General features: G+C 28.1%; 3 protein-coding genes across 3 annotated transcripts; 2 read left to right on the forward strand and 1 right to left on the reverse strand.

Moving 5' to 3' along the window:
- Nucleotides 1-8916: 8916 nt before the first annotated feature.
- On the forward strand, nucleotides 8917-12072 carry LOC127242897 (FCS-Like Zinc finger 8-like). Its single transcript, XM_051262619.1, has 2 exons — nucleotides 8917-10238; nucleotides 11763-12072. Exons 1-2 carry the CDS (start codon nucleotides 9430-9432, stop codon nucleotides 11863-11865), a joined length of 912 nt encoding a protein of 303 aa, XP_051118576.1. The 5' UTR covers nucleotides 8917-9429; the 3' UTR covers nucleotides 11866-12072.
- A 164-nt stretch (nucleotides 12073-12236) lies between these two features.
- LOC127242898 (uncharacterized) lies at nucleotides 12237-15056 on the reverse strand. The gene is made up of 3 exons (XM_051262620.1): nucleotides 14815-15056; nucleotides 12666-14651; nucleotides 12237-12580 (listed from the first exon to the last, which is right to left on the reverse strand). Exon 2 carries the CDS (start codon nucleotides 14373-14375, stop codon nucleotides 13677-13679), a length of 699 nt encoding a protein of 232 aa, XP_051118577.1. The 5' UTR covers nucleotides 14376-14651; nucleotides 14815-15056; the 3' UTR covers nucleotides 12237-12580; nucleotides 12666-13676.
- Nucleotides 15057-21648: 6592 nt separating this feature from the next.
- On the forward strand, nucleotides 21649-22697 carry LOC127242981 (transcription repressor OFP16-like). Its single transcript, XM_051262790.1, has one exon. The coding sequence runs from the start codon at nucleotides 21736-21738 to the stop codon at nucleotides 22330-22332; it is 597 nt and encodes a 198-aa protein (XP_051118747.1). The 5' UTR covers nucleotides 21649-21735; the 3' UTR covers nucleotides 22333-22697.
- Nucleotides 22698-24348: the final 1651 nt, after the last annotated feature.

Here is a 24348-nt window from a genome sequence, read left to right on the forward strand (position 1 = left end):
ATTTTAATCCCACTAAATTTATTGTGGTTGTAGTAATAGTAGTATAAAAGAGAATGTGTTTATTTTGTATTTTTAATTTAATGTATTTTTATGTTTGGCATTAGAAGCGCATGCACAATAAAAATAAAAATAAAAAAAATTAATATTTTACATTTAATTGTTAATTTTTGTAAATGTACATAATACATAATATATTCTATTGTTTATATAATATTAATGAAGATGCGTTTAAAATTTGTAAGTGGATAATTTTTTTATTATTTCTGTTGAAATAAATAAATAAATAAATATATTTACAGAAATCAATTGAGGTCAGACAGTTGACGTTAATGGGCCGAGGCGGTTTTTGATGGGCCCAAAAGAGAAATGGGCCATAAGTGTTTTTAATGTCACATCGCTATTGTCATTATTATTATTATTATTATTATTATTATTATTATTCTTATTCTTAATAATGTGGAGTGCAATTAATACCAGACAATGAATACATTCGAGTGTTTCTGGAGCACGAGCATCGAATGAATCTCAACCGTCCAATCATAAGTCGAATGAATGGTGTAGATACGCCCGGTCTACAGAGTCCCGGGATCTTCCAAGAAAAAATCGGAGCTCCGCATGCGGTGGGGACGCGGAACGCGACACAACGAATTAAATAGAAACAAATAATTGGTCACTGGTCTAACAATGACGTCATTTTTTTAGACCTTTAAATCATGACCGTCCGTCCACTAGGAGACGAAGGGCTTCGATCAATTGATGGACCTTGTGGTGAAGCAATGTAACTTCTTTAAATTATGAGGCAAAAATTAATTTTTGTCTCATCCAATATCATAATTATCAATTTTGATTTTATTTTAAAAAATTTATTAATTTTGATCTTACTTAAACAAAAATTTATCAATTTTAATTCCATGATGACTATGACTGAACATGGTCGTGTTAAATGATTCAGAAGGGTGACTAGACGTCCCAAACAACCAACAAAGTCATGTCCCAAATACAACCGTATCCTTGTCCATGTTCATGCCCGTATTCTGAAAACAGTTTTTTTGTCAATGTTTACGACCATTTTTTCAACACAGTCATGTTCTACACTATGCATTATATAAGATTTTTTTTTATTAGTATATAACTTGCATAATGTAGGTTTTTATTTAGAACCAAATGTCACCTTTAGACAATGAAGATATTTCGTGCAAACTTTACATTAATATAATGGAATTTTACGTTATAAATAAAAAATATATTGTTTTGTGATATTTTTACTAAAATATAACATAGAATTATATAATTTATCCAAATTTATTTGTTATAAATAAAAGACAAAATTATACAAATCTCACTTGTAAGTTTACAAAATTGAGCACAAATTCTCCATATTTCCATGACGCTTCAACTACCATTTTATAAATTTTATGTTTAACTTTTTGGTCCTCCTAAGTTTACATGTGTTTGACCTACGTTTTACAATCTCTATTAATATTTGAAATTATAAATATATTAATTCTTTTTATATTTAGTCTAAAAAATAATAAATATATTAAACAATTGTTGTGTTTTCTCTAGTTTTAAATTTTTTGTTTTTATTTCTTTAAGACTAAAATATAAGATAAATAAATATATTTGTAATTTCAGGAGTTTAAAAATAAATATTTTAAAATTCATTCGCAATTTGCACACATGTTGGTCAAACATATTAATTAAGAATGATTGAGAACACTAAATGCAAAATTTATGAAACTACGAGTGAACTTGATACAACTTTAAAGTATGAAAATTTTGCACAATTTTATAAAACCATACATAAATTTTCATGCATTTTTTTCTAAATTAAAATACATATTTTTATGAAGAAAAACATAAATATATTTTATGATAGAAAAAAAAACATTAAAATTCAAATAAAAAAAAAATCAAATTGAAATGAAAATCTTCCTAGTCACAATCCAAGCTCAACTCTATCTTTTAAAAATGTAAAGAAGTTCATTTTTTTTATTATAACTATCTAGTGATTCAACTTTTCTAAAAAAACTAATATTTGTAAATTTTTATTAATAATTATAATATATTAATTTTAATACACACAAATAAAAATATAAATAATGAATCATGAAAGCCAAGGGTAATGAGTATGGGATTGCACAATGTTCCCTTAGGTGTGTTTGTTTGGGGGGATTGTATTAGATTTTTACTGTTCATTCCATTTTTTTTCCCCAAAAAATATCAAATCAAACATTTATTTTTTATTTTTTATATTATACTAAAAATAAATTTTACATTCAAAACATCACATCAATACTTATTTATATCACATCATACAACTATTCAAATTCAAAATTTTTACTATTTAAATCTCAACTCAAAATCCAAACCCCAAGAAAAACACACCCTAATGGGTTGGGATAGCTAATTACAATTTACATATGGAGTGCCACATGGGAATTTTCAATTATAAAAATGGTGAGGTCCAAACTCCAATATATTTATAATTAGGTAAGAAAAGTGAGGTGAGGCCCACATTTACTGAGCCTTTTTCCTTTTCTTTTATTTTAAGTTTAATTATACAAAATTCAAATGTGATTTTACAAAATTACGTCAAATTTTCTATACTTATAAAACTGCATCAAACTCTCCCATGGTTTCATAAACTATGCGTTTAACCTCCTTGGCGGTCCCTATTTAACGGTATTTGACATAAATGCGCATAAATTGCAAATAAATTTTAGAATCTCAATTTCTAAACCCCTAAAATTACAAATATATTTATTTTTCTATATTTAAAAATAAACTCTTAAAACTTGAGAAAAATAACTATTATTGAGTATATTTACTATTTTTTGAGGCTAAATATAAGAAAAATGAATATATTTGTAATTTTAGAGTTTATAAATTGAAAATTGAAAATTTATTTCCAATTTTGGCGCAGGTCAAATACCGTTAAATAAGGACAGTGAAGAGGATTAGATGCAAAATTTATAAAACCACAGGAAAATTCGAAACAGTTTTAGAAATATCAGAAATTTAATGCAATTTTATAAAATCACAAATAAATTTTGTGCAATTTAACATTATTTTATAATCTAACGTGTGATCTGTATATAATACACGAATATATGTTACTTATTTTTATGATATTTAAGCCCATTCAAGTTAGCCTAAATTATTTATTTATTAATAATCCCAATTAGAAATTTATATAAAATTAATATATTGTTTTAAATTGACATTTTAAAATTATTTTAATTAAAAATTGTATAATAATATTTATATATTCAATTAATTTTAAATAAATTTTAATTTTAAATAAAATATCATTATATTTAAATAGATAGAAATATATTAATATATTAGCAGTATTAATATAGAGTAAAATAAACAAAAGTAAATCAACTACAAATAATACTAGAAATCTTTTGGGTGTGTTTGTTTGAGGGATTGGATTTTTGTTTTTACTGTTCATCCAATTTTTTTTCCAAAAAATATCAAATCAAACATCTATTTTTTATTTTTTATATTATACTAAAAATCAATTTTATATTCAAAACATTACATCAACACTTATTTATATCACATCATGTAACTATTCAAATTCAAAATTTTTACTATTCAAATACTCAAAATCCAAACCTCCAAAGAAACACACTAAAAAAATAAATATAAAGAGTTGTAGTAGTACTCTATTCGTCCTATGTACTGTGTATACGGTATTTTAAGAGGAGTGTAATTAATAGATAATTAAAAAATTTTAGTAAAAATAATTATCCTATAATATAAATAATTATAAATTAAGATTAAGATAACTAATTCGTTTAATTAAAATAAAAAAATAAATTTAAAAGTTTAAAATGAGATTAAAGTAAATAATTATTTTAAAAAAGAATGACATAAAATATGGAACAGACAGAAATAGCAAAGTAAACATAATATGTGGAACGGAGGAAGTATTATTTAGTATATTTATTTATTTATAAATCTACTATTTCACCTTATTGCAAGGATTGATGTAAGTTTGTTGCTGGTTTACTTTGAATATTAAAAAAAATAAATAAATAAATAACTTACAATGATAAATTTTTAAAAAATAATAAAAAAATAATTTTATTTTGCATATAAAATACATGTATAAATATTATACATAATATATTCAAAGTATATCAAATATGAATACTGCATCCCTCCACATATAAAGTGTACATTTATTTTTGGTGCGGTGTTTAAAAAATAATATTATTTTAATTATAATAAGTAGTTAAAAGTAATGTAATAATATTTTTGCCTTGTTTTTTGGTGTAAAAATAATGATGTGATGTAAAGTACGAGTATTTGTGGAAAAAAGTAAAGTATTTAATGAAAAATTTATTTATAATTGGACACTCCAAAATAGAAATATGTATATTTTCAAACTTGACGGAGGGAGTATTAAATAAATAAATAAATATTTTTTTTAAAAAAAAAAAGATTAAAAAATAGAGTTCTGTACACAATGCATTATTATACTTCAAACAATTCCTAATAGATCGCTATAGATAGTTGTTAAGAAAATTTAAATCATTGAATTATAATTAATATTATCAATACATATAAATAAAAAAATATGTTTTTATTTTATTATTAAATACAAACTAATATATAAATTATTTGATAAGAGTAATAAAATAAAAAATTCATAAAATATACAGAAAATAATAAAATTATGTCAAATTATCTAGAGGTGAGCATTCGGATTTTCGGTTCGGATTTTGCCAAATTCGAACCGATCTGAAAATCAGAATTTTTTGAAAAAATCAATCCGAACCGAACGGAAATAACCGAAATTCAAAATCCGAAAATCCGTAATCCGAACTAAAAAATCCGAACCAAACAGAAAAATCCGAAATTCTAAATATTTTTATTATTATTTTTTTAAAATTTTAAATTCTTTTATATTTTATTATTATTTTATAATATTAAATATATAATATATAAAAATTAAATATATTAAAATATAATTAATAAATTTGAGTTTTTTATATTAAAAGATAATATTTTCTAATAAAATATTAAATATATATAATAAAAAAATATATTAAAAATATTATATTTCCGATTTCGGATCGGTTCGGATTTTAAGTATACCGATCCGATCCGAAAATCCAAAATTTGTTAAAAATTCAATTCGATCCAATCCAAAAATCCGAAAAATTCGAACCAAATTTTAAATTTCGGTTTTGTTCTGATTGAATTTTCGGATTTCGAATATTTTGCTCACACCTAAAATTATCTATACACAATACAAAATAAAAACTAACAAGTATACAAAATTTTACATATTTTTTTCACCTGTTTTTTTTCTTCCTTTATTTTTTGTCTCTTTCTTCTCAATGTTTGGTTTTATTTTTTTCCGGCTTCACCCTCGCCTTCATTGAATTCTTCTACCGCGTCTTTGTCCTAATATTAAATCATAATTTAAAATATTATGCGTATTTATATAAATATAAAATATATTAAAAAAAGCACAAAATAATTAAAAATAAAAATAAAAACAATAAATTAATATCTATTATTAGAGTCGAGGAACACATTCTTCTCAAATATAAAACATATATATCTATTTATTTTTATTATATATATATTTTTTCTAATTAATTTGGTTTAGAATATTATTATTCTAATACTATTTTTTGTTTTGAAAAATTAAAATTATATTCAAATTTTGAGTCTTTTGTTTTTATCAAATATAATTTGTTAATAAATATTTTAATTCAAACTTATATTTGATTTCATTTGAAATATAAATTTTGTAATTTATAATTTTTATTACTTAATATTTTGCAATATTGTTTTACTTTTGTTAGTATATTTATTTATTTATTTTTGTTGATATATTGTTTAAAAAGTTTCTTTTCAAATTGGCTATAAAGGAGAAAATGCGATAAGAAAATTGTGATTTTTTTTTAATTTCTTTTATCTATAGCTGTGAATTTATTTCAAAATTTATTATAATGTTTCATTTAATCAGATTGTAAAAAAAAAATATTTTAAATCTAACTTAAGTTTGAATTTAAAACGGTATATAAGTTTTATTTGATTTGTAATTTACTATTATTTAGTATGTTGTTTAAATATTGTTCACTGTTGAAAGCTAACAACCATATATAAATGACTAAATTTTTTTTAAAAAAAATTTATTTTGATTTTAAATTTGAGAGTGATTATAAATGATTATTTTTTATCTCTATTATGTTTGAATTCAAATTGTAATATATATTTATGAAATTTTGATTCGCTTACTTAATATTTTTTATTTGATTTAGTTACCGTATTTTTTATCTATATAATTTATTTTTTATATAAATTAGTTTTGACTATCTTCATATAAAATTTTATTATCAAAAAATTAAATTAATATCACAATTTTTATAAAATAAGCTAGTATAGTGATATATGATAAGTTAAAGATATATTATGTCGAAATATAAATATAAATAAATTCGAATATGAACACATTAAAGACTTAAATTAACAGTAAATATGGTGAAATTGATAATAAAATAAAATAAATAAAGGGTGTGTTTGTTTGAGGGATTTGTTTGGATTTCCACTATTCATCATATTTTTTTCCCCCAAAAATATTAAATCAAACACATATTTTTCATTTTTTATATTATACTAAAAATCAATTTTACATTCGTCACATCAACACCTATTTATATCACATCATATAACTATTCAAATTCAAAATTTTTATTATTCAAATTCCAATTCAAAATCCAAACCTTCAAACAAACACACCCAAAATAATCAGATAAAACTTAATTTGTAACGGATAAACTACGAGGAAGATTAAAGGATAAAAATTGATTTTGAATCAAATCTCTTATTGTCTCTTGTGCGTGATTTTTATTTAGGGTCTGTTTGTTCGGGGATTTTTATAAAGTAAAATTCAAAGATATAGAAAATATCCTTAAACTTATTAATTAGTGCCTGAGATTAGGAATCTCTAAACACTGTATGGTACAGAAAATAAACTGGAAAATAAAAGACTGAAATTTAAAGTGGTGATCCCCAAATCTGACTTTGCTTTGTTGAAGTTGATTGAAGATGCCTTGCCAAATGATGATCCAAATCCTTAAATATTCTTTGGGAAACTGTACTGAAAACCGTCACCCGAACGGTTACAACGTCTCCTTTCCAACCGTCTTCCAACCCTTATCCTGCTGACACGTGTCCTCAGCGGACCAAAATTGTCACTATATTTCACTCTTTGAGCCGACCACATACCTTCCGCCCTTTTGGCCCGACTGCCAATCCTCCCGACTTGCAAACCATCTGACTTGTTTGGTTCAGCTACAGACCTCCCGACTAACAGACCATCCGACTTGTTGGTCCTGCCGCAGAGTCCCGACCTGAGAACCTCCCGACCTGTCCGACCTGAGGACTTTCCGCCTTGAGGACTTTTCGACCTGCGGACTTTCCGACCTGAGGACCTCCCGACCTGCGGACTTCCCGTCCCGATGACTTTCCGTCTTGAGGATCTCCCGACCTAAGGACCTTCTGACCTGATGTCTTTCCGTCCTGAGGAATTTCTGTCTTGAGGACCTCCCGACCTGAAGACCTTCCGACCTGAGGTCTTTCCGTCCTGAGGACTTTCCGTCTTGAGGACCTCCCGTCTTGAGGACCTCCCGACCTGCGGACCTTCCGACCTGCGGACCTTCCGACCTGCGGACCTTCCGACCTGAGGACTTTCCGTCTTGAGGACCTCCCGACCTGCGGACCTTCCGACCTGAGGTCTTTCCTTTCCGACCTGAGGTCTTTCCATCCTGTATTTTCCTTAGAAATAAACCTATTTTCCTTGATTTCCTCACGGTGTCCTTCAGCCAGTTCAATCAACTCTATTGCCAGGCCCATTTTTCTTTTACCTTGGGCTTTTTAACCTACTTCTAAATTTCATACGTAACAAATATATTATCCAATCTCAATTTTTTTTTTTTCTAAAAATATCAAATCAAATATTTATTTTTTATTTTTATACTCCATCTGTCACTTAACAATCTTTTCATTTTATCATTTCATAATAAAATATCTATTTTTTTAAAGTAATCGTACTATCTATTAATTTAGTCTTTTTACATTTATTTCTACTTTATCACATTCAAAACATCATATCAACACCTATTTATATCACATCATACAACTATTTAAATTCAAAATTTTTACTATTCAAATCTCAATTCAAAATCTAAACCCCAAACAAACACACCATAGCGTAATCACTTGTTAAATTCTAGAGTGTGTTATTATTCCTTCCATCGTCCATTTCTTCTATACTTTTGGTCTGTTTACAAATATTATGCTGTTATTTACGTGATAGAAAAAAAAAAAAAAAAAAAAAAAAACTATTAGCACCTTATAATACAATATAATGATATTAATATTAAGTAAAATAATTTTTTCATTAAAAAAAAATTAATTCTAAAATTTTCAAATAAATACAAAATTTTGTTTGTTTAGTATTTTGATTTGAAGAAACTATTTTGAAACCTAAAAATTGTAAGGTTGTAATCTTCTATAATATGCATATATAACTTACCAATTTTTATTAGATTTTAATACTCCTTTCGTCCCAAAAGTAAATATTTATTTGCTTTTTGTACGTAGTTTTAAAAATATTAGTATTATATTGGGATATGAAGGTAATGATATTTGTGGAATATATTGTAAGTTGTAAGGATATTTGTAATGTTAAGTAGATAGTAACGTTACTAAAAAGGAAATAAATATTTTGTTATGGGACGAACTAAAATGAAAAAAATGGATACTTTGTTATGGAAATGAAAGAGTATAAAATTCCCAAATATTTGACAAGTTTGGAATTTAAAAATGGTGGACCATATTATTCTCAAATATATGTATATATGTGATTTCTTCCAATCAACAATAATTCATCATCTCGTCTTTTATATCTCTCACTCTAAAGAGAGAATCATAACTAGTCCCACTTTCTCCCCTTTTCAGCTTGTCCTTCTCTCGCTCCATTTCCAAATCTTGATCTGAACATATTGCATATACCTATGACTTGAGAGGAGGGTTCTGATAGGGATTAAAGAGACAAGAACATAAAATTAGGGTTTTTTTCTTTATGTTCTTGTAAGTATGGAGGCTAATGAGATTTAGCAAGGCTTTCTTGGCTTATACATAAGAACAATTCCACTGATTTTGTTTATCTGGGATTTTCGATTTTAGGGTTTTGAAAGAAATCCCAACTTTCAATTTGTTTCTTCTTTTGAGGGTCAAGAAAATGTGTGAATCTTGCCCCTTTTCTTTTCTTGTTTGTTTTTCGATGGAGTTAACTTAACATAGCACCATAATATAGCCACTATTTCAAGATTAGCCTTTTCTTGCCAAGATTTATTGTTTTTTTTTTTTTTTTGGGTAGTGAGTGAGTAAGTGATGCTGAGGAACAGATCTAGAGCAGTGAGTAGCAAACAAGGCATGATGTCTGATCATAACACCCCAAAAATTCCAAATCCATCTTCTTCATCATCATCATCTTGTTCTTCCCCAATCTCATCTATCTTGAGTTCTCCAAGATTCTTCAATGGGTTCTTGACCAAGAACCTGCAGCCAGACACAGAACCCAATGCCATTGCCATGAGCCCAACCTCCATTCTAGACTTAAAGAACTCATCAAGCTTTGTGAACCCATTTGGGTATGACAGGGGAGGCATGCCCAAACCACCCCCCCTACCCACATCCCCCCAAGAAACCAAGGCAGCAGCAGCAATAGGTCTTGCCCTGATTGATTCCATCATATCAGATGACGAAAAGAAAAGAAAATGGAATAAAAATGGAGTAAGTGATGGGAATTTGGTAAACAGAACAATCTTGTTTGGATCAAAGCTCAAGATTCAGATCCCAGAAATTACATCATCTTCCTCCTCCAACCATGGTGACTTTGGGATGAAGACCAAGTCTCAGTTCTTGAGCCCTGCAACCAGGCAGCTTTCTTTGAAAGAAATGGAGCTTTCTGAGGACTATACTTGTGTCACTACACATGGGCCTAACCCTAAAACCACTCACATATTTGATGATTGTATTGTGGAGTGCTGCTGTGGGGATGACAGCACCACCACCATGGTTGAAGAAGAGAGTGGTTTTAATGGTGTTTCAGTAGTCTCTCCTCCATCACCAGGTTTTCTCAGCTTTTGCCATACTTGCAGAGCTGTTCTTGGACAGGACAAGGATATTTACATGTACAGGTTAGTTTCTTCTACTATTTAAATTTTTATTTATTTTTTTTTGTTTCAATTCAATGAAAGATTCTTCCCCATGACTTGATATGCATGTTTTGTTCTTGAGTGAAAAAGTTATATGTTTGTACAGAAATTCAAGTGTGTGTGTTCACCTGCAATAATTGAATGCATTTTATCTCATTGAATTTAATGATATTAATTTAGGGGTGTATTATTGTAGTTTGGAGTGTAGTTCTAATTTGGGTGTTTTTTATTTGAATTTTAGTTTTAAATAATATTTTTGATGTGATATTTTATAAGAATAAATAATGTATTTTAATCGTGAATTGTGTAGAGTGAAGTTGTCTCAAAAAATAAAAATAAAAAACTCACTTGTTTAGAAGATAATTTAGCAATTTATATTTGAGTTTTTATGATTTTTGATTTGATCAACTATTACAAATTTGTTGTTTGTATTTGCATAAATTAAAAATTGAATATGAACTACCTATTGTTTATATTTATGTACATATTTTTGTTCAAGTATCCTAAATCGTTTTACCAAAATATTGAATATTAACTATGTATTGTTTGTATTAATATGTATTAAGTCTTTCTAAATATTTTAAAATTATTTTACTAAATTGTGTTGAGTGCATGTTAATCATGTACTGTTGGTCTAATATTACAAATCTATTGTCCTTATTTGCATAAATTATTAATTGAATATATTGGTTAAATATTAACGATGTATTATTTATATCTATATGTATAAATATTTTATTAAATAATGTTGAATGAATATTATTGTCTCTTGCCCTCTCTATATATTGTTGAATATAGATGACGGGTTGTTTGTATATAGTCGGCAAAATTGCATAAAACTAACAGTAGTTTTACAAAAATTATGTCAAATTTTTTGTACTTTTAAAACTGCGTCACTTTCTCATGATTTTATAAACTTTGCTTATAATTCTTCGGCAGTCTTCATCTAATGATGTTTGACCTGTACGCAACAGTTTTAAATTTTTTATTTTTAAACCCTTCAAATTATAAATATATCCATCCTTATATTTTGGCATCAAGAACAGTAAGTTCCTTAAAAAGAATAAAAATATATTTTTAATTTAAAGAGTTTAAAAATAAAAATTTTGAACACAGTGTAGACGTGTAAGTCAAACACCATCAAATAAAGACTGATCGGAAAAAGATTAAATACAGAGTTTATAAAATTTGATGCAATTTTAAAAGTGAAATTTTACACAATTTTGTGCAATCACAAGTAAATTTTGTTCAATTTTGCTTTACATAGAGATATTAAAAGTAACTTCGATTGTAATTTAAAATTGATTTAAAATGAGACATTAATTTAAATATTTGTTTCAATAGTATTTTGATGTAAGGGAATAATGTAATTTTATTGAAAACAGTATAAAATAAATAATATTGATCACAAAAAAAAAAAAAAACTCATCCTTGAATCTTAGGATATAGGGTTTTCTACCTTTTGTGGGGGAATTTTAGGGATTGTTGTTATTGTGTTTTTTTCAGGGGGGAGAAGGCATTTTGCAGCAATGAATGCAGGTGCCAAGAAATGTTTCTTGAAAGAATGGAGAATCTTCTTGATGATGATGATGATGATGATGCCTTTTAGAACAACCCCACTCTCAATTCTTTCTCAGGTTTTTCTACTACTGTGTCAAATAATAATCATCATAAAAGTTTTCCTATAGTTCTTCTTCCCTTCTTGTATTATCCAATGTAATATGGGTTGTGGGACAAAATGTCTGTAGTAATAAGCCTAGTTAGAGAATAATGACAAAGTTGTGCCTATGTATGTAATGATACAAGAAGTGCTCAATTATGATTTGCTGATCATATAAACAATATCCAGCTAAAAATGAACAATAGCTTATGTGATTGTTTCTAAAATCAGTGTAATTATCTGAAAATTATTTGCACTTCCTGAGAATGCTATCTTATGATATATATATCATGCCATTCTTTGTTAAATAACTAAATAAATAAAATAATCAAAGTAGCAGATCATCCACTGTGCATAATTAACTACCGAGAAACAGCAGAATTATCAAACAGAAAGCAGCTACTTATATGTGAGCTGTAACATTGCTAAAATGTGATAAAGAAAAAAAAAAAAACATGTGTTCATGCGCCACATATAGACAGAATCAAGCCAAAAGTCTTAAACACACATAGCAACATCGAACCCTAGAATCATCATATAGCTTCTAGTTTTAGAATCGTAAGAGTCGAGATTGCAAAAGCAAACTAAGGCACATCACATATGGAATGGGGGTGCTGACAGTCTCTCGAACGGATTTGCCATCAGGTACCCATCCATACAAGAACTGGCAAAACAAGAAATATATAACACAAGTTACGACCAAAATTTACGGATATGTAAGAATAGAGTTGAGATCCAATGCAGAATACCTGGAACACTTGGATAAGGTCGTCGTCAATATAACCAACGTCAAATGGAACCGAATAACAAGAAGTGGGAGGTGCAATCAACTCTTTTTAAATGGGTAGGCAGTATAAGCTTACTGTAGAGACTTTGGAATCGATTGAGCTGTGACGCTAAAGCTCAATTTATACTTCAACTAGGCACCTCCAGTTAAGAGAACACATAGAGGTTGTAGGTCGAAACCCAGTAGAGTGAAACTAACCAAAAGAAACAGGATCGTCTATCTCTAATTCCCCACCATTTTCCTTTATCAAAAACCAGGAAATATGGCAAAGGGAAGAACCGGACTAAGAAGCATTACTAATTCAAAAGAAAAACACAGCAATTAGGAGGCTAAACCTACGACGAGTGAAGAGCCAATTCAGGCAGAACTGAGCAGGAAAGAGGAAAAGAAAAGACTCATTGAACCCCTACAGATGTATTGGGCTACAGGGTCAAGAGAGCTAATCGAAACTAACAAGCTATGATACTATATTGGAAAACAAGGAAAGATGAAGTCCTACTGATACCTAAGTTAGGATTCTACAACATATACAAGTTGTGAAGGAAAAACAACAGAGAAGGAAAAGGGAAATAAACGATGTTAAATCTTGAGAAGTAAATGCACTTTGGAGAACTAACCGACACCCAACCTAGCATTTTTTGTCAACTTGGAAACAAGGCACAATTCTATCCATAACTGTCCCCTGCCATGCCAATTGATTGACCTACCCTCCCATTCACGGCAGAACCCAACTCCGAGCACTCTGAACCACATTGATTACATTCCCAACTGAACAAGAAACTCAAGTTCCAGATCTTTTGGGCACAATCTACAAACAAACCCTATCGTACCACCTCCCCACCACTACTTTATGCCAAGCAAGCTCTATAACCATCCCAACACCTGATCTTTATTATATATACAGTCCACTACTAAACCCAAGAGAACACTCTAATTTCCTATATACAGGAACCAACCACTACCAACACCTCCCTCAGTCATCAGAGATATCAAGATTAAGGATGCGACGAAGTGTCTTAGTCGCATCATTAATACCATCAAACAGATCAATTGGATTAGCCACATCAACATCAACACCAAACAGATCAATTGGAGTAGCCACATCAACATCAGCACCAAACAGATCAATAGGAGAAGGACTACGCTCCCTTCTGGGGGATGCAGGTGCTGATCTTGCAATAGGATGCAGATCAAACTCAGATGCTATATTAGGCAAGTCAAGTGAAGCACTTCTTGTAGGACGGACTGAAAATTTAGGAATGGGCAAAGAACTAGGGGGAGGTGAGTTTGAGTACGCAGGTCCAGCCCAAAGCTCTGAAAAATACAAGTCCCTTTGCTTGCTTTTGAGCTTGCACTTGATCGGTACTGGAACCGATCGGCTTTTCACAATTCTCTTTGCTGAGGGTTTCTCAGGATAATCATTTGAAGGGGTCGGGGTTTTGGGAGAGAGAGAGGCTGAAAAGGGTTTATCAGAAGCGGGAACTTTGCTGGACAGATCATAGAATGGCGTTGGGAGCAATCCTTCTCCAGATTGAAATGTCCTGCAATTAATTGCCCGAAAGCTTGCTGATGGTGAGCCAAACGATCCAAATTTGGACGCACCATGGTTTCGGTTTCTACCATAATACTGATGCTGATTCCGATGGTGATTCACAGCAACTAGAGTCTCCATCCCAAGCTTTACAGGATAAATCCAACTAAGTCCTTTCCCACCTCTCCTCTATACACTAATCTAAGTTACAGTAGAAACAAACCAAACACCGATTCACCATATAAGAAAACTCTCAAACCTACGGATCTTAAACATTCAAACCTCTAGATCTCCTCCACAACCACCAAAAACTGAAAAGATAGCTATCTAGTTCAGTTAACCCCACGGAAAATCGACCATAAACGAATCCGCACTTAGGCACAACAAACACACCGTCACCCTTCAGTTTCTTCAGATCTACACGCATTCAACACAAACTAACATTAATTAAAAAAACAAACAAACAAACATCACCAAAATCAATCGAAAACTAGATCTACAGAAACATAAATAAATAAAACAGTCAAAACCACACACAATCGAGCAAAAACGGATTCAACAAACAAAAGAAACTAGTAACCTGATCCTGAGACTGAAATCCGATTTTACGCCCGAGTTTATCTTCTCTTCCAAATTATATATATTATAACAACTTTAGATTTGCATCTACACAAGCTCTACGCCTAGATGCATTAATCAGCTCTCGATTCTTCCAACACGCCTCGGAAAATCGAACGCCGATTCAGATCAAATCTACAGTTAACGTGAGCTCAAGTTTTTTCTCCTTCGAACGAAATGAACGCTGCACGGATCTGAAATGACTCACAGTTGTATTTAAATCTGGGCGACAGGCACGGCGAGGGCCAGTGGTCTTCAGTGAACGAAATTACCAAACGGCCCCTCGATGGGTGGGTGTAGTAAGTCGGGGACTGCAAGATCCGACATACTCCACTATTATGGGGTCCGGATTTCTCAAATCCGACCCGATAAAGACCCGTCCAGTCGATCGACCTGTCGACCCGATTGTTCTTGGAAAAAGCGTAGAGTCAAGACAGAAGTGCAGAGAAAATATGATATAGTTCTTTAATCAAATTTTTCAATATTTACTTACATTCTTACGTTTTTTTTTTTTTCCTAATTAAATATTATTTTAATATCTAAATAATTAAAGAAATTAAAAGAGGAAGGAGAGGGATTAGGATTGATCAGGTACGAAGGATAAGTAGTTTCTTCTTCATTATTGTGTTTTCACGATTTTATTTTTTTTAAATTGTTACAAAAATATATAATTAGTTTCGCAAAATTGTGTTAAATTTAATTGTATCAAACTTTCTCGTAGTTTTATAAACTCTGCGTCTAACATTCTCGACCATCTTTATTTAACGTTGTTGGATCTGCACACGTCCAAACTGCAAATGAATTTCAAAATCTCTATTTCTAAACGTTTGAAATTATGAATATATTCATTCTTTTTATATTTAGCCTCAAAGACACTAAAAATTCTTAGAATGAGAGGAAAGCAACGATTTCTAAGTATATTTATTGTCCATGAGACTAAATAAGAAGAACAATATATTTGTAATTTCAAAAGGTCTATAAATTAAGATTATGAAATTCAATCGTAATTTGAAAACGTGCAGATCAAACACCGTTAAAAAAATGACAATCGAGGTGGTTAGACGCGAAATTTATGAAACTATGAGAAATTTGACATAATCTTGAAAGTACACATCTATTATAATGGAATCTTGATCGTGACCTTCAAATGAGATGTCACACCACTTAATTTATAAGAGTTTGGAGGGTGTCCTCACTTTGTTCTTGGATTGAAATATTTTTTATATTAGGTGTGCATAATCATAAAATTGTATACTCTCTCCGTTCCATAACAAAGTATCTATTTTTTTATTTTAGCATGTCTCATAACAAAGTATCTATTTTCCTTTTTTAGTGACTGTATTATCTACCTAACATTACAAATATCTTTACAACTTACCATATATTACACAAATGTCATTACCTTTATATCACACATACTAATAATATTATTTTAGTCATTTTTACTTTATTCCTACTACATTCCAATATAATACTAGTATTTCTAAAACAACGTGCAAAAAACAAATGGATATCTAGTTATGGGACGGAGGGAATATTTCTTTCATCTCATATATTTCTATCCTTTTGTTTTTTTCAATGAGTTTTAGAAATATTAGTATTATATTGGAATTTAGTGGAAATAAAAGTAAAAATACTAAACTAACTTTATTAATATTGTATGATATATATATAATAATATTCATGTAATATATTATAAATTGAGAATATATTTATAATATTAGATAAATAGTACCGTTATTAAAATAATAATAATAATAGTTTTTTATTAGACGAATCAAAGTGGAAAAATGATAGTTAAGGGAGCGAAAAGTACTTCTTCCGTCCCAAACATCGTGCAACATTTTCTTTTTGGTATGTCCCAAACACCCTGCAACATTTCCAAAATAGAAAATAATTAATTATACTTAATTTCTATCTCACACTTTATCCTCTCGTATCATCCAAATAAAAAAATAAAATATATATTTTTCTCTCCATCACCTCACATAATTTCTAAATTATCATACCTAATACTGCACACCTAAAAATTCATGCCAAAAATAAATGTTGAACCTTGTTTAGGACGGAGGGAGTATTATTTTAATAATATAATTAATATAATTGACTTTTAAACTGATTTGCATAGATGCTAAAATCATAAATCAATAGATCCTTACCGATAAAATATACTCTATTCTTTATAATTCAAAGTATATATTTATTTTTTAAAATATATTTTGAAGTAATGATATTTTATTTTATTTTATTATTTTTTATTTATGAAGTTCTATAAGAAATTTTGATATTTTTGTTATTGTCATTTTACTCTATAAAGTAATTATATCTATGCTTTGTTTGTAACTTAAATAAACATTAAATATATTTTTGTATTAAATATATAATTATTTTTAGTAACATAAAAAATAAATATTTTTAAATCAGACAAAAAAATAATAAAAATGATAATTTAAATTAGGAAAAAATGCCTATATAAATAGTAAAATCAGATTCAAAACTATAAATAAAAAATTTGTAATTCCAAAATTTTCAAAAGTGGAAAGCTTCGAAAAATCATATTTAAAGAGAACCACAATAGTATAGGGTGTGTTTGATTGCAGGTCTTGAAATAGGACTTAATTTTTTAGTGATTTAACTTTTAATTGGAACGATTATTTATATGATATATTAGAATATAAAATTAAATTTAATATAATATTAAAAAATAAATATTTAATTTGATATTTTAAAATATTTATAAATAGTAAAAATTCGGACGAAATATCTACAAGCAAACACAACCATTATATGCATATGAGAATTTATTGGCCAAATGTTTTGATGAACTGTGCCGAAAGTTAAGCCAAATAATGCCTTAAATAAATGTACTGACCCTCTTTAATATTAAAGCTGTTCCTTACAATTTTTACTCCAACGTTCCTTCGCTAAACTAATGTCCTACTTTTCGGTTCGGAAAGTCCAATAACTATTATTATATTTTCTTTTTAAAATATAAATTTTATATTTTTACCCTTTCATTCATTTATTACTTTTAATATTTACCATACAATTAAGGGCAAATTTGTCAAATCATAACAAAAAGACAATCACTTTAAAAAATGTGTAAATATATTTTAGGACAATAAAAATTGAACGGAATGATTATTTTTTTTTATTATTATTAGGGAAAAAATTATTTTTGGTCTCGATATAACCAAAATTCATCAATTTTAGTTCAAATATAAAAATTTTATCAATTTTGGTCTCAATATAACCAAAACTTATCATTTTTGTCCCAATATAAATTTTTATCAATTTTAGGCTCAATATAATCAAAACTCATCATTTTTTGTCATAAAATAATCAAACTTTTTTTTTTTTCCACCGTCAACAAGCCGACGAAAAATGCTGCAAGCTTGTCCAATTTCTTCAAATATAAATATAAGGTTTGATTTCTTTTTACGTCAATATTTTTCGTCGGTTTGTTGACGGTATGAGACCAAAAAAATAATGTTTGATTATATTGGGACAAAAAAAAGATAAAGTTCGATTATATTGTGATAAAAAATGATGAATTTTAATTATATTTGGACTAAAATTGATATAAAAAAAATTATATTGGGCTAAAATATGATGAATTTTGGTTATATTTGGGTCAAAATCGATAAAATTTTTATATTGAAACAAAAATTTATGAATTTTAATTATATTGAGACCAAAAATAATTATTATTATTATTATTATTATTATTATTATTATTGCTGTTGTTGCTATTATTAAATAAAAAAAATATTTCTCTTGTCGGATGGAATTATTGATTTGGTCCAAATGCACAATAATTGAATTTTCACGAATTGGGAAAATGTTTGCGACTTTAATAAAGGGTGACATTATAAACGATTTTTCTTTTGAACTGTAAAGCACGATTTGTGGGCTACCTATTTTATTTAATATACTCCATGGGTCCCACATGTATTAGGTATGTTTGTTTAGTATTTCCGGGTGTGTTTTTTAATAATATATATATATTTTAAATATATATATTACGTCACATTTATATATCTTTTTATATTTTATATAAAAATATATTTTTTCAAACTATTTTTACTAAATAAATAAACCTAGTTTGATCTTCTTTTCTGCTGTTGATAAAATTATTTATCATCTATTTGTGATTTCAAATTTCTGCATTTTTTTTGTTTATTATGTAAAAATAGTACGGACTATTTTGTGTTTTCGAAATATTGCATAAATTTTATTTTCTCCGTCCACTTATAATGTGTATATATTTCTATTTTGGGACGTCCAATTACAAAGTTAATATTTTATTAAATACCCTACTTTTTTCCACAAATACACTTACTTTACATTACATCATTACTTTTACACAAAAAAAAAATAATAGCAAAAATGTCATTACAGTACTTTTAACTACTCACTATAATTAAAATACTATTATTTCTTAAATATTCCACCAAAAGTAAATGTCAATCTTCTAAGTGGACGGAGAGAATATTATTTTTGTAGAGATTTCATATAATATTTTAAAAGAATACAAAGAAGACTTGTGTAATTTTTAAAAAACTTTATGTCATATTTTTAAAGTGTGAGCAAGTCTTGTGCAATTTTTAAATCATATGGGAGCAATTTTCAAAACAACTTTTAAATTATAAGTAATTTGCATTTTTTTTTGGGTGAAATTTAAATAATTGTATTTATAACATAAAAAATAATATTTAGAATTAAACGCTAAATTTTTTATGAAAAAAAATTATATTTTTGTAGAAAATATATATTTCATCCGTTTGCCACTAAAGGTTACATTTATTTTTTAAGTAATTATACTTAATATTAAGAATATCGTTATATTTGTACAATTTTTTATACAAATAGTATTATAGTAATATTATAAGCCATTTTTGTTTGTCCAACTTAAAATTATCTTTTTTCTATTTTAATTTATTACAAAATTCTAAAAAACCGTTTGAAAGTGTGACAATATAGATTATTATTTTTTTTTAAATCGTCAAATTTATAATTTTTTTAAAAATCACATATATATACATATAAATTATGCAAACGGGGTTTTATTATTATTATTATTATTATTATTCTTATTATTATTATTATTATTATTGTTGTTGTTACAAATATTCAATTTAAATTAGAGAATAATTTTGGGTTAGTTTGACATAACCCGTATTCAATTTGTATTGGTAGGCTCGGCCCAGCTTTAACCCGGGCTTGTATATCAAAGTCCGGGACCGGTTTCAAGCTGAATAGAGTAATCACAATTTTTAAATATTTTTATTTTAGATATATTTTGGATAATTTTTATTAATAAATAATTATAGTATTAATTTAAATAAATACAATTATGATAAAAAAATAATTTTTTATTTTTTTATTAAAACTTTAAACATTAAATATATATTTTACTTTTAATTTTTATTATATATTTATACTTCTTTTCGTCACTATATAATAGTCTCCAGTTTATACATTTAGGTAGATTATAATTGATAAGTAATTAAAAAGTGTATTAGAAAAAATAATTATAATGTAATATAAATAATTATAGATTAAAATTAAAATAATTAAGTATTTTAATTATGATTACGAAAATTATAAATTATAAAATTTTAAATATAATTAAAATATATAATATTTTTTTTAAAAAAAAAATTAATTATATGGGACTAACCAGAATGAGAATATGAAACTTTTAGGTGGGACGGATGAAGTAATATATTTTAAAAATATTTAAATTTAAAATTTATTTAATAGATAATGTAAATGATTTGCACAGGTTTGCACGATCCAGATTTTCAAGAGTATCGGACCGGGTCGGCCCAAATATTTTGGGTCTAATTTTAATGCCCAATTAATATATATTTTTTTTCTGTGCTGTACTCAAATTGAATATAATTAAATTACTTTTTAAATCAAAATTTATACTTTTCAGTATCCATTTTTTCATTTTAGTTAGTCCCTTATTTTTTTTAATAAGTAATTGTATTATCTACCTAATATTACAAATACCCTTACAATTTACAATATATTATACAAATGTCATTGCCTTTATATAACATATACTACTAATAAGATTATTTTAGTTATTTCTATTTTATTTTTACTATATCCCAATATAATACTAATATTTCTAAAATTATTTGCAAAAATCAAATGGATATTTAGTTTCGGGACGGAGGGAGTATATCGTTGTATTCTTTTTTTAATGCTTATAAAATTTCGAGGGTGCATTTTTTTTAATTTTCAAATAAAAATATTATTATTATTCAATTTACACATAATTATTGATAAAAATATATTATTTAATTTATAAAATATAAAATTAAAATATTATGAAGCAAAAATTGGAGTTAACATCCTATTTAAATCACAATAAAATAAACTTTAGATTTTTATTGCTAATTATTTAAAATTTTAAAAGAGTTACTAAAATGTACTACTGTATTTTATTCATTATTTTTTAAATATATATGAAAAATAACAATATATTTTTATTTTTGAAAGTTTTCTATTGTCTTTTAAAATATAATTATATAATTTAATTATATTTTAAAATTTTTAAATCCTAGTTAAATTATTTAGTTATCACTCTATAATTATTTTTAATATATAATAATTATTTTTATTAATATATATTTTTAATTATATTTTACCTAAATTTTGGTGTATGCATAATACTCACATATTAAGGAAGTACTTATTTTAACACAATAAAAAATAAAAAAAAGAACATTTAAAAATTAAATATAGCAAAATAAAATAATTGAATAAATACCAACCCTATTTCTTTTATTTATTTATTTTTTCATATAAATAAATTCAAAGACAGACAGGGAAGATTCAGCTCAGCTCACAGAATTCATTCCATGCCATGGCTAGAAACCTGAGTTTCTGCTTCACCAAGATCAAATCTCCGCCGTCGTCTCAGGCAAATCTCAGCCGTCCATTCTCCACCCACGTCAACAACTTCAACTGCCTCTACCAGACCACCACCAACCACAACGTCTACGATTCCGACGACGACGAAACCGCCTCCGCCTCCGCCTCCGCCGCGCCGGACTTGGCCACCGCCTTCGCTTCCCGGCGTTTCTTCTTCGCCTCCCCCGGCCGATCCAACTCTATAATCGATTCCTCCTCCGCCTCAACCTCCACCAGCTCGCTCAACCACCACGCCGAAAACGACGCCGCCGTCGTCTCTAGCGGCAGCGTCGCCGTCCCTACCTACTCTCCCGATCCATACCTCGACTTCCGCCGATCCATGGAGGAAATGGTGGAGGCGCGGCGGATCCACGACGTGCGTGAGGATTGGGACGATCTGCATCAGTTGCTAATGTGCTATTTGTCGATAAACCCTAAGAGCGCGCACAAATTCATCATCGGAGCTTTCGCCGACCTCCTCGTCAGTCTCATGACCGCATCTCACCGGAAAACACCAATCCGCGACGGCGAACGGAAGATTTCGCGGTAATCCGGTAAATAAACGCAATCTAAGTACTATTACTGCTTTCCGTCGTCCTCATCGATGATTTCCAGTAATTTTTGCTAAAATTAGGGCAAAATGTGTGGGGAACCAAATGCTATCCGTACTGAAGATGAATTTTACCTGATTTATGCTCCATGCTTTATTTTGCTTACTATAAACTCCATAGACATTTCAGAAGATAAATGTGTCTTTGAAATTACCTTTTCCCCTGCAAAATCATTCTGGCATCCATGAAAAGCAATCAGACTGTTTTTCTTGTTTTTCATCCATCTCTGATCTGGCAACTGCATTCAAAGGAATCCCTGACATGAAAAAAAAAAAACAGTAAAACTATGGCCTACACACACACACACACACACATATATATATATACACATTCAGTGATGAACTGCAAATCATTATTAATTCTGCATATCTGCTAACAAGCATTTAAAGAGTAAGATTCTGAATTGAATGCTAAAGATTCATTTGCATGCATTGGTATGATTATCTGATTAAAGTCTCTTAAATAGCTGAAAGCTTCCATTCAAGAAACTTGTTGGGGCTCCCAACACCATCAATGGTGTTGGGCTTCCATGGAAGCTCTGGATTTTCTCATGTTTTGGGATCCCTTTTTGTTTTCTATGAGTTTGTTTTTTTGGGAGTTTGAATTTCAAATTTTGAATAGAAACAATTATTTGATTAAATATAAATATATTTAGATATCCTCTAAAATCTCCTTTCTTTTTCTGTGCATTTGCTAGAAATCAGGTATTGGTATTGCTTCTTGGTTGATCTTGAAAACAATAAAATGAAAACATGTTGACAGCACAATTTGATGTAAAAAATCATTACTGAAAAGCATTTCAGTGTCCTTTCAATGAAAACAAAATAGGTGGGACTGATAACCATTTACCCTATCCCCATATGAACATACTTTTTCTTGACATTTTCTTACAATCAGGATGAGGTTGAAGGTAGCCATTTATGGGGCCACCTTAGTTTGAGATAGATAATCTTTTTTGGCTGATTAGAAGAAGACAAACCAAATATGGTGTAGGATATTTTAGTGGGCTATTGGGTATAGATTATTACTGAAAAAGCAAGGTGTCATTTATGTGTGTACGTTCTTGATTGGTGGGAGTGGAAGAATCTTCAAGTAAAGACAAACACTTGGATTAAGATGTAAGCAAGCCTATGAATAGATTGTAGTAAATTGATGATAATAATAATAATAATAATAATAATTGAAAACATCATGTAGGGGGAGAAAGAGCAGACAAAATCAGGGAATCCTGGACTTGTTTTTTTAACCACTCTTTGTACTAAAATTGAGTCATACACACTGTTGAAGATTCTGTGACTCTTTGCATGTGCTTGTGATCAACTTTGTTTCAATTTTTGCTAGCTAATTTGATTTTGTTATTACTCATCTTTTTGGAGCCCTCCTTGCCCCACGTACATCCGCTGTGTATATATGATAGTATTATATATTAATATATAGTAAAAATAAAGTAAAAATAATATAAATGTAATAATATTTATATAATATTGAAAGAGTATTTGTAATGTTAAGTAAATAAAACGATTACTTAAGTGAACAAAGATTTACTTTTGTTATAAAACTGAGACAAAAATAAAAAAATAAATATTTTGTTACGGAGAAAGATAATGTTCTTACAACAGCTTATTTATATATACGGCCAGGTACTATTCTCTACATTTGATAATTTCATTCATGTACTTGATAGAATCTTGTTCAAAGTAGTGTGTTTGTAAAATTTTGAATTGAAATACTTATTTGATGTGATATAAATATGATTTGATATAATATTTTGAATGTAAAATAAAATTTTAATATAATATAATAAATAAATAATAAATATTTGATTTAATATTTTTAAGTTAAAAAAAAATTGAAATAGTAAAATTAGATTAAAAACTCCACAGGTAAACAGACCCCAGTTTAGGTCAAATTTGTTTGCATGAGTCTGTTTATTGAGATACACAGAAATACAGAGC

Source organism: Andrographis paniculata, unplaced genomic scaffold, assembly GCF_009805555.1.
Source record: "Andrographis paniculata isolate CXL003 unplaced genomic scaffold, ASM980555v1 Contig89END, whole genome shotgun sequence".
NCBI classification, from domain to species: domain Eukaryota; kingdom Viridiplantae; phylum Streptophyta; class Magnoliopsida; order Lamiales; family Acanthaceae; genus Andrographis; species Andrographis paniculata.